Below are 12,076 nucleotides of genomic sequence, written 5' to 3' on the forward strand. Positions count from 1 at the left end.
CTTAGCACTGTCACAGGCTTTCAACGCCTCCTTTATTTCCTTATTCAGGCAATCCTATTCCAGCCTGAGGACTCCGGTAGCCTTCTCCGCGGCAAGGCGGGACTGAACCTCAGTGTTCAGATCTTCATGAGATTTCTTGGCCCACTCCTCAGCTACAAAGATTTGTTGAGTAACCTGCGTGGGAGTAATGAAAGATTGATTAAAAGAAAATAACAAATAGACAGGTGCGGAATAAAGAAATTGAACAAGGAAAAGTCTTCGTTTACCATGGCCATATCTCTCTTCAGCGACATGAAGAGATCCGGTTGTCAAGTAGCCTAGAGCCTCTCCATGTCACGAGGCAGGAGAAGGGGCTGCTGCAAGGCCTCAGCAAGGTAAGACGCCTATCCTCCTTGGGACTCCCACAAAGTCTCGTCCCACAAGATAGGGGCGCTGTCCAGCTCTAGGCGTGGGGACCAAGTCCGCTGCTCCCTTCTTTTAGCTGCCTCGTCTCGGCTATCAACAAACCTTGTCCTTTTTTTCGTGGGCTCTTTACCCTTCTTCTGTTGCTTAGCCTTTTCAAGGCTGACCTCGCCCTCTTCCAACTCTTCCACTGGTCTCTTCTGCCTCAAATTAGGAAGAAATTATAGCACTGGGTTAGTTGAAGGGGGAAGAAGAGGAGGAAGCTTGGCTATAGCCTGCTCCTTGGGGGCATCCCTGAAAGACTGCCCCTTGTTTCTATTGGACAAGAGGCCCTTGAAACCAAACCTTGGCTTCAAATCCATGTCCACTTCTTCAATCTCTTGGCTAGTATCAACCTGAGCAATTACCAAGCCAAGAGTGGGAGCCGCCGAGGAACGGTCTATGTCCAAGCCGGAGTCTAAAAGCTCTACAGGCCTAGTTGATACCTTTCCCTCCTCGGCGAAGCAGAATTTGTCAATTTAAGCCTTAAGAGATGAGTGCAAGGAATCAGTTCCTTCTCCTGGGACAACTACCTCTGGAAGAAAGCGCTGAACAGGCAATTGGATGGGAGGTAGGTCTCTCCGAGCAAGAAAGCCTGGTTTAGAAACATCGATGCGAGCTAATTGGGGACTTCCAGCCCTGATGGCTTGACCGGTGTCCACGAAAGCACATGAAAGGGGCTCGTAGTCCAAGATAAGAGGAACGGCACGCAGTTGCCCGTCCTCACACATAAAGATTTCGGACCTTAGGAGGAAGTTGAGGGCTTGGACGTTGACCAAACTTATCCACGGAGTTGTTTGTTCTTTGTCTACAAAAACCCAACGGAAGGATTATATTAGTCCAAAGAGGCAAATAATCAAAACTAAAATCGATATAAGGGAGAGAAAAACTCGAAACTAAGATCCTTTCCAAGGGATCTGACACTGCAGTGCCCCACTTGGTGTTCCCGCCCTAACTGGGTAGTGAAGACCGTCGTGCCATGCTCCGGAAACGATCAAAAGGTTGTCCTTCAAGCCTTTGTTGGACTTGGGAAAGCAGGATATCAGCCTCACCTCGTCGGACCTGGATTTTAGGTAATATGACTCGTTGAGGCAATGACATTCATATAGGTGAACAACATCGTGCCATGAGAGGCCGAGGTTCATCTGTTCGTTCAGAGTGTCTATGCACCCCAGGATTCGAAACATGTTCGCGGCGCATTGGTGGGGGGTCAGCCTATGACCACGCAAATAATCCCTAGTTATTCTCCCCATTAGGATCGTCATTCCTCCTTCTATGAAAGCTATCATTGGAATGACGACCTACCCCATCTTTCTCTTGGTTAAGATTTAGTTCGAGGAGAAATATTCTAGACCTACTCCCGACGGGATATGGTATTTGGCCTTGAAACCTTCCATACTGGCTGGAGAGTCTACCAATTTCTCAAACTTACCCATCCCACTAACCTTAGGTAACACGAAGAAGGTTTACTTAAGGAAGGAAGTCGAGAAAGGCAACGGAGGGAAAAGGCTAAGTAATACGGGAAATGAGCACTTACGAGAGCGAAAATCCTAAACCTTTCGAGCTTGTGAAGAACTCGTCGGGAATCTTCAAGGGAGTGTCTGTGGAGTTTTGAATGCTTTGCAAAAGGAAGTACTGGAGTGCTCTGGGGCGCTTGAGTGTTTTTTCAAAAAATGGAAATAATTCCCCTTGGAAATCTTATATAGTGGGGAGAAACAGAACAGGCTTACTCCCGCCCAAAGAATTGGGGAAATATCAACCGTTGATCAGGCGCCCCATCGTTGGATTCGAGGAACATAAAGCTGCCTAGCGCAATAATTAGTGCCTTGTGGGTTACGAAACACAGATAACAGTAATAAGGCATGTAAGGCTGTACCTCTACACGCGTAAAACAAGGATTTACAACAAGTAAGCCCATAAGTGTCAAAATCCCGCCTTTTCTCCTCGGATAAGAGGGAAAGAAGGTAAAGTCCCAAGATCATACAATGGGCCTTGAATCCCATATAAAATTCAACCACGTCCGAGGAGAAGGTGTGGGTACTAAAAGGGCTCTCGGCCTAATTCTTATGGGCCCAAAATTGTTTAAAAGGTGGTTCGAGGAGGAATGTCTCCTCAAACGTACCAAATGTGGCTCAAACATGCACTCTGCCAGCTATAAGGATTCACTCCAATGAGTATTAGTAGCAGGGATGAGTCCCACTAGCCCGTAAAAGGGAAGAAAGTGAAGGATGCCAAGGGAAAGGCCACAGCTGCCACATTAAATGCATGACAGCTACTTTTCTGGCTGCATTAATGTGGAGAGGACTTGCGAATAGTGTTATCTTGGCTATTACAACTCATAGAAAGATGGGGGAGATGTCCATGGGACGGGCACTCAAGTGAAGGTCCAGATGATCAACAAGTGTAAGGTCCTGATAACTTCAAAGGGGCTATATAAGAGAGGGGAGTCCCCATGAAGAAGGGGACAGAAAAAAGAGAGACTTAGAACAGAAGAACAGGGTGAGAACCATAGCCTTTGAGTAGGGATAGAGATACCTCGGATCGTATATCTAATGGACATGAAAGAGATTTTTCTCATTTTCAATTGTTGTATGGCCCAATGTTAACTAGTATGCACTTCGTTCGGGCCTAGTTCTGTAACCCACTATCTATACATTCATTGTTTTGGGCTCCTTGGGCCAGAACCCCATACCTGTTGGGTCTGGACCTCGAATTGTGACCCCACAGACACTAAACACATACAACCAATGTGAGATAAACATTCCTTTTTTTTTTTTTTGACAAATTTAATTAATAAACTTGAAGGTCATAAGTCACGACAATTTGTGTTGCTTTTTTGATATTCTTAGAGTTACTTTTTCTACTTTTTTTTTTTTTTTTTTTAATATAGAAGGGTTAATTAAAATTAAAAAACTTGAAGGTCACCCTCACAAGATTTTTTTACTTTTCTTATGTTTTTACTTTTACTTTTTTTACTTTTATTCATTTTTTATATTTAATGGTTGAGATTTAAAGTTGCAAAAAGTAACTTTAAATCACAGCCATTCATACTAATTGCATTAGGTACAATACCCTATGTATTGCACCTAATCTCAATCCCGTTTTGTGTAGTATCCATAATGAACCATTTACTTTTTAGAAAAAGGAAAAAGTTAACGGATGTAATAAGGACATTGATTTATGAAATATTTTTAAAAACTTTTTATGTGGGGAAAAAAAAAAACTATTGATTATTTTGACATCTTTTTATATTTTCTATAAAAGTAGTATTAAAATTTTCCTTAAATAATTTATTAACAAATGCCCTAAAGACACCTATTAACAAAACCCTTAAAATAACAATTATTATCATAAAAATTTGAGTCCTTTTATAATTAGGGTGTGGCGTTTTTTTTATGAAGGGGTGAGAGTGGGTGCCTTTGTCCTGAGTCCTAACCTAAGTGGCCTAGGGCCTACCCTTGGGCAGCCTTGGGATATACAATAAGATCGAATTTGAATCCAGTTCAATAGTTAGGCTTATTATACATGAAATTACTTCATAATGTGTGAGAGAGAAATTAAAAGTGTGAAAAAGTGAAAGATTAAGAAATGAAGTATTGAAGTTTAGCAAAAAAAGAAATGAAGTATTGAAATCAAAAGTAAACTTTTTAAAGTTTTAAACCTTATCCCTCTGCACTGCGCAATAGCCCAAATTTCATTCCCATAAGATTCATCATCTTGTCAACTATAGAAGTGTGCTTAAAGAATTCATCATCCCACAAGGTTCATCATCTTGACTAGTATTTGAATTTCCAAAAAGATAATATATGAAAGAAGTGTGCTTAAAGAATTCATCATCCCATAAGGTTCATCATCTTGACTAGTATTTGAATTTCCAAAAAGATAATATATGAAAGTTAATTGATAAACCCACTTCTGGGTGGAAATGTGCCTAGTGCTTACTACTAACAATATTCCACAAGGCATCTTTACCTTTAGCTTTAAGTCATTTAAAAAAAAAAAAAAATTTATGGAAACCTTTAACTCATCTAATTAACACATATAGAAGGTGTAACTTCAAGAAGATGAGAGACATCATTTTAGCTACACAAAACCACAGGAAGTGTGCTTAGTGCTTATTGCTACTAACAATATTCCACAAGGTTTTAATGCTAGCAATAAGATTGGACTGAGTCATGTATAGCAAAACCAATAAGTTCATAACAATCACCCTCTTGATGTGAGACTCAATATATATCCACATGTTATCTTGAACTCTATGTCTCTACTAACGATATTACACAAGGTTTCAATGCCAACAACAAGATTGGACTAAGTCATGTATAGCAAAACCAATAAGTTCATAACAATTGCCCTCTTGATGTGAGACTCAGCATTCACCAATTATCTTGACCTCTATGTCTTTAAACTTTGAGAGACGTAACTCAAGAATATGAAAGATATCGTACTAGCCACGCAAAACCATAGGAATTGAACTTTAGAGTCTAAATCAGCCCTATTCTTTTCTTTTCTATAGGCATCTTCGAGAATCCAAAATGAGTAATACTGAAGTTGATAGAGTAACAAAACAAAGACTTTAAATGCACCGATGAAAAATTATCATTATCATTATATTAATTAATTAAAGTGGGATATATAGTGTGTGTCTGTGTATAGAAAAAACCAATAAGTTTATAACAATCACACTCTTGATGTGAGACTCAACATCCACCTATTACCTTAACCCTCTAAGTCTTCAAACTCTGAAAGATGTAACTCGAAGATGAGAGAGAAAAAAATTCTAGCCATACAATAAAGCATGAACTGAATCCTATAGTCCATGGGAGACTTATACTCAAGAGCATGGCTAGGAATATTTTCTTGAAGGCCAAGGTAAAACTATCATATTTGATTTTGCAATTCAGAAAAACACTCAAAGTATGTACATGTCTTGTGCATTAGTTTAAAAAAATTAATATTAAATTCAAAGTAAGTCTTAACTATATATATAGCACAAGATTGTTGTTAGAATTTTTTTTTTTTTTTTTTTTTTATCAAAGTAATTCTTTTTAGCACTCAAAATACTAACGAGTTAATTGACCAATTGTGCATCTTATGTGTTTTTTTTCCATGAGTATCTCCTATTCTTTTGAAAAATCATAAGTCCATAACATTCATAGAAATCAAATAATATAAGTATATAACAAAACCACATCTGAGAAAAAAATGCTAGACTACATTTACAATAAATAATATTCATAGAAATTAAATAAACAATATTACTATAAAGTAGATATTGTAATAGTTTTGGGAAAGTGCAAAATTTAAGTACAGTACTTTAAGTGTAATACATTAGGTTATTCAATTAAATTCAAACACATGTTTAACACAAGTAATAAAACAAACTACGTTATTATTTTTAAAGAAAATTAAATTCAATACAAATTTATTCTCAAAGAAAAAATTAGGAAATTTAATGTACTACACCTTAGTTTTATCATTTCAAAAAAAAAAAAAAAAAAAGAATGATTAAAACAAAAAAGCTATGGCTAAAATGTGGTACAGTGGGGTAAAACTGTAAGAGTTGGTAAAGAATATAGGATATGGTCTCAAAAAAAAAAAAAATATATATATATATATATATATATATATATGAGTAGAAAAGGCAAAAGGAGTAAATTTTTATGACAGTAAAGTTGAAATCTGGGATAGGGGAATTTAATGACTGACATGCTGGAGGAGAGGCCAAGTTTTTTATCTTGAGGGGAGGAGGAGGAAGGCGAAGGGAAGTGGGAGCTCTATGAACTCAAAATGAATGAGGCCTAGTTTTGTCTACCATTAGAGAGGTTTTACATATTGGGTAAATTACGTATTTGATCCCTATCCTTTACACCATATTTCAATTTGATACCTAATCTTTTAATTGTATTAATTCGGTTCCTAACCTTTCAGTGCTATGTCAATTTATTCCTTGTCGTTATTTTTTGGATGGAAATCGTCAACGTGGCTAACAGCCAAAATAAAAAATTAGTTTCCGATGATATGACAATAAACTAATTTTTTGTTTTGGCCATTTGCAATGTCATCAATTCCCATCCAAAAGATAACATCATGGACTAAATTGGCACGACACTGAAAGGTTAGAAGCCAAATTGACGCAATTGAAAGATTAGAGATCAAATTGAAATATGGTATAAAGGATAGGGACCAAATACGTAGTTTACCCTTAAATATATTTTAAAGCTTAGTGCTTACTACTAACAATATTCCACAAGGCATCTTTACCTTTAGCTTTAAGTCATCTTTTTTTTTTTTTGATGGAAACCTTTAAGTCATTTTAATTAACACATATAGAAGGTGTAACTTCAAGAAGATGAGAGACATCATTCTAGCTACGCAAAACCACAGGAAGTGTGCCAGCGATAAGATTAGACTGAGTCATGTATAGCAAAACCAAAAAGTTCATAACAATCGCCCTCTTGGTGTGAGACTCAATACTCACCTGCTATCTTGACCTCTATGTCTCTACTAATGATATTTCACAAGGTTTCAATGCCAACAACAAGATTGGACTAAGTCATGTATAGCAAAACCAATAAGTTCATAACAATTGCCCTCTTGATGTGAGACTCAACATTCACCAACTATCTTGACCTCTATGTCTTTAAAGTTTGAGAGACGTAACTCAAGAATATGAAAGATATCGTACTAGCCACGCAAAACCACAGGAATTGAACTTTAGAGTCTAAATCAGCCCTATTCTTTTCTTTTCTATAGGCATCTTCGAGAATCCAAAATGAGTAATACTGAAGTTGACAGAGTAACAAAACAAAGGCTTTAAATGCACCGATGAAAAATTATCATTATCATTATATTAATTAATTAAAGTGGGATACATATATAGTGTGTGTGTGTGTATAGAAAAAACCAATAAGTTTATAACAATTGCACTCTTGATGTGAGACTCAACATCCACCTATTACCTTGACCCTCTAAGTCTTTAAACTCTGAAAGATGTAACTCGAAGATGAGAGAGAGAAAAATTCTAGCCATACAATAAAGCATGAACTGAATCCTATAGTCCATGGGAGACTTATGCTCAAGAGCGTGACTAGGAATTTTTTCTTGGAGGCCAAGGTAAAACTATCATATTTGATTTTGCAATTTAGAAAAACACTCAAAGTATGGCATACCTACATACATGTCTTGTGCATTAGTTTAAAAAAATTAATATTAAATTCAAAGTAAGTCTTAACAATATATATAGCACAAGATTGTTGTTAGATTTTTTTTTTTTTTTTAATCAAAGTAATTCTTTTTAGCACTCAAAATACTAAGAAGTTAATTGACCAATTATGCATCTTATGTGTTTTTTTTCCTTGAGTTTCTCCTATTCTTTTGGAAAATCATAAGCCCATAACATTCATAGAAATCAAATAATATAAGTATATAACAAAACCACATCTGAGAAAAAAATGCTAGACTACATTTACAATAAATAATATTCATAGAAATTAAATAAACAATATCACTATAAAGCAGATATTGTAATAGTTTTGAGAAGGTGCAAAATTTAAGTACAGTACTTTAAGTGTAATACATTAGGTTATTCAATTAAATTCAAACACATGTTTAACACAAGTAATAAAACAAACTAGGTTATTATTTTTAAAGAAAATTAAATTCAATACAAATTTATTCTCAAAGAAAAAATTAGGAAATTTAATGTACTACACCTTAGTTTTATCATTTCAAAAAAAAAAAAAAATTGAATGATTAAAACGAAAAAGTTATGGCTAAAATGTGGTACAGTGGGGTAAAACTGTAAGAGTTGGTAAAGAATATAGGATATGGTCTCAAAAAAAAAAAAAAAAAAAAAATATATATATATATATATATATATATGAGTAGAAAAGGCAAAAGGAGTAAATTTTTATGGCAATAAAGTTGAAATCTGGCGTGGGGGAATTTTATGACTGACATGCTGGAGGAGAGGCCAAGTTTTTTATCTTGAGGGGAGGAGGAGGAAGGCGAAGGGAAGTGGGGGCTCTGTGAACTCAAAATGAATGAGGCCTAGTTTTGTCTACCATTAGAGAGGTTTTACATATTGGGTAAATTACGTATTTGATCTCTATCCTTTAAACCATATTTCAATTTGATACCTAATCTTTTAATTGTATCAATTTGGTTCCTAACCTTTCAGTGCTATGTCAATTTATTCCTTGTCGTTATTTTTTGGATGGAAATCGTCAACGTGGCTAACAGCCAAAATAAAATTTTAGTTTTCGATGATATGGCAATAAACTAATTTTTTGTTTTGGCCATTTGCAATGTCATCAATTCCCTTCCAAAAGATAACATCATGGACTAAATTGGCATGACACTGAATGGTTAACAACCAAATTAACGCAATTGAAAGATTAGAGATCAAATTGAAATATGGTATAAAGGATAGGGACCAAATACGTAGTTTACCCTTAAATATATTTTAAAGCTTAGTGCTTACTACTAACAATATTCCACAAGGCATCTTTACCTTTAGCTTTAAGTCATCTTTTTTTTTTTTTGATGGAAACCTTTAAGTCATTTTAATTAACACATATAGAAGGTGTAACTTCAAGAGGATGAGAGACATCATTCTAGCTACGCAAAACCACAGGAAGTGTGCTTAGTGCTTACTACTACTAACAATATTCCACAAGGTTTCAATGCCAGCGATAAGATTAGACTGAGTCATGTATAGTAAAACCAAAAAGTTCATAACAATCGCCCTCTTGGTGTGAGACTCAATACTCACCTGCTATCTTGACCTCTATGTCTCTGCTAATGATATTTCACAAGGTTTCAATGCCAACAACAAGATTGGACTAAGTCATGTATAGCAAAACCAATAAGTTCATAACAATTGCCCTCTTGATGTGAGACTCAACATTCACCAACTATCTTGACCTCTATGTCTTTAAAGTTTGAGAGACGTAACTCAAGAATATGAAAAATATCGTACTAGCCATGCAAAACCACAGGAATTGAACTTTAGAGTCTAAATCAGCCCTATTCTTTTCTTTTCTATAGGCATCTTTGAGAATCAAAAATGAGTAATACTGAAGTTGATAGAGTAACAAAACAAAGACTTTAAATGCACCGATGAAAAATTATTGTTATCATTATATTAATTAATTAAAGTGGGATACATATATAGTGTGTGTGTGTATAGAAAAAACCAATAAGTTTATAACAATTGCACTCTTGATGTGAGACTCAACATCCACCTATTACCTTGACCCTCTAAGTCTTTAAACTCTGAAAGATGTAACTCGAAGATGAGAGAGAAAAAAATTCTAGCCATACAATAAAGCATGAACTAAATCCTATAGTCCATGGGAGACTTATGCTCAAGAGCATGGCTAGGAATTTTTTCTTGGAGGCTGAGGTAATACTATCATATTTGATTTTGCAATTCAGAAAAACACTCAAAGTATGTACATGTCTTGTGCATTAGTTTAAAAAAATTAATATTAAATTCAAAGTAAGTCTTAACTATATATATAGCACAAGATTGTTGCTAGAATTTTTTTTTTTTTTTTTTTTTTTTTTATCAAAGTAATTCTTTTTATCACTCAAAATACTAAGAAGTTAATTGACCAATTATGCATCTTATGTGCTTTTTTTCCTTGAGTTTCTCCTATTCTTTTGAAAAATCATAAGTCCATAACATTCATAGAAATCAAATAATATAATTATATAACAAAACCACATCTGAGAAAAAAAAAATGCTAGACTACATTTACAATAAATAATATTCGTAGAAATTAAATAAACAATATCACTATAAAGCAGATATTGTAATAGTTTTGGGAAAGTGCAAAACTTAAGTACAGTACTTTAAGTGTAATACATTAGGTTATTTAATTAAATTCAAACACATGTTTAACACAAGTAATAAAACAAACAATGTTATTATTTTTAAAGAAAATTAAATTCAATACAAATTTATTCTCGAAGAGAAAATTAGGAAATTTAATGTACTACACCTTAGTTTTATAATTTCAAAAAAAAAAAAAAAAAAAAAATGAATGATTAAAACAAAAAAGTTATGGCTAAAATGTTGTATAGTGGGGTAAAACTGTAAGAGTTGGTAAAAGAATATAGGATATGGTCTCAAAAAAAAAAAAATATATATATATATATATATATATCTATATATGAGTAGAAAAGGCAAAAGGAGTAAATTTTTTTGACAGTAAAGTTGACATCTAGGGTGGAGGAATTTTATGACTGACATGCTGGAGGGGAGGCCAAGTTTTTTATCTTGAGGGGAGGAGGAGGAAGGCAAAGGGAAGTGGGAGCTCTATGAACTCAAAATGAATGAAGCCTAGTTTTGTCTACAATTAGAGAGGTTTTACATATTGGGTAAATTACATATTTGATTCCTATCCTTTACACCATATTTCAATTTGATACCTAATCTTTTAATTGTATCAATTTGGTTCCTAACCTTTCGGTGCTATGTCAATTTATTCCTTGTCGTTATTTTTTGGATGGAAATCGTGAACGTGGCTAACAGCCAAAATAAAAAATTAGTTTCCGATGATATGACAATAAACTAATTTTTTGTTTTGGCCATTTGCAATGCCATCAATTCCCATCCAAAAGATAACATCATGAACTAAATTGGCACGACACTAAAAGGTTAGGAACCAAATTGACACAATTGAAAGATTAGAGATTAAATTGAAATATGATATAAAGGATAGGGACCAAATACGTAGTTTACCCTTAAATATATTTTAAAGCTTAGTGCTTACTACTAACAATATTCCACAAGGCATCTTTACCTTTAGCTTTAAGTCATCATTTTTTTTTTTTTTTTTTTGATGGAAACCTGTAAGTCATTTTAATTAACACATATAGAAGGTGTAACTTCAAGAAGATGAGAGACATCATTCTAGCTACGCAAAACCACTGGAAGTGTGCTTAGTGCTTACTACTACTAACAATATTCCACAAGGTTTCAATGCTAGCAATAAGATTAGACTGAGTCATGTATAGCAAAACCAATAAGTTCATAACAATCGCCCTCTTGATGTGAGACTCAATACTCACCTGCTATCTTGACCTCTATGTCTCTACTAATGATATTCCACAAGGTTTCAATGTCAACAACAAGATTGGACTAAGTCATGTATAGCAAAACCAATAAGTTCATAACAATCGCCCTCTTGATGTGAGATTCAATATCCACCTATTATCTTGACCTCTGTGTCTCTACTAACGATATTCCACAAGGTTTCAATGCCAACAACAAGATTGGACTAAGTCATTTATAGCAAAACCAATAAGTTCATAAGAATCGCCCTCTTGAATTGAGACTCAACATTCTCCAGTTATCTTGACCTCTATGTCTTTAAACTTCGAGAGACATAACTCAAAGATGAGAGAAAAAAATTCTAGCCCTGCAAAAAAAGCTTGAATTGAATCCTAGAGTCCATAGGAGACTTATGCTTGTATGCTTGAAGCCAAGATTTCATTTTAGGGAGGAAAAACCAAATATTACCTAATAAATAATTTTAATAATTAATGATTATATATTTTAATTATCATTCTTTCTATTTGGCGAAAATCAATTTCCTTTTTATTTTTTAATTTAATTCAAAAA

At 34.5% G+C, this 12,076-nt stretch overlaps 1 protein-coding gene across 1 annotated transcript in view; it reads right to left on the bottom strand.

Moving 5' to 3' along the window:
- Positions 1-54: 54 nt before the first annotated feature.
- Positions 55-12,076, bottom strand: part of LOC115956294 — a 50,422-nt gene continuing 38,400 nt past the window's right edge. Inside the window, exons 5-7 of the mRNA XM_031074717.1 lie at positions 975-1,249; positions 633-893; positions 55-174 (exon numbers count right to left, since the gene is read on the bottom strand). Coding sequence (XP_030930577.1) covers positions 55-174; positions 633-893; positions 975-1,249 — 656 coding nt within the window. The remainder of the gene's footprint in view (positions 175-632; positions 894-974; positions 1,250-12,076) is intronic.

The sequence above is a fragment of the Quercus lobata genome, chromosome 8 (genome assembly GCF_001633185.2).
Source record: "Quercus lobata isolate SW786 chromosome 8, ValleyOak3.0 Primary Assembly, whole genome shotgun sequence".
Classification (NCBI taxonomy): Eukaryota; Viridiplantae; Streptophyta; class Magnoliopsida; order Fagales; family Fagaceae; genus Quercus; species Quercus lobata.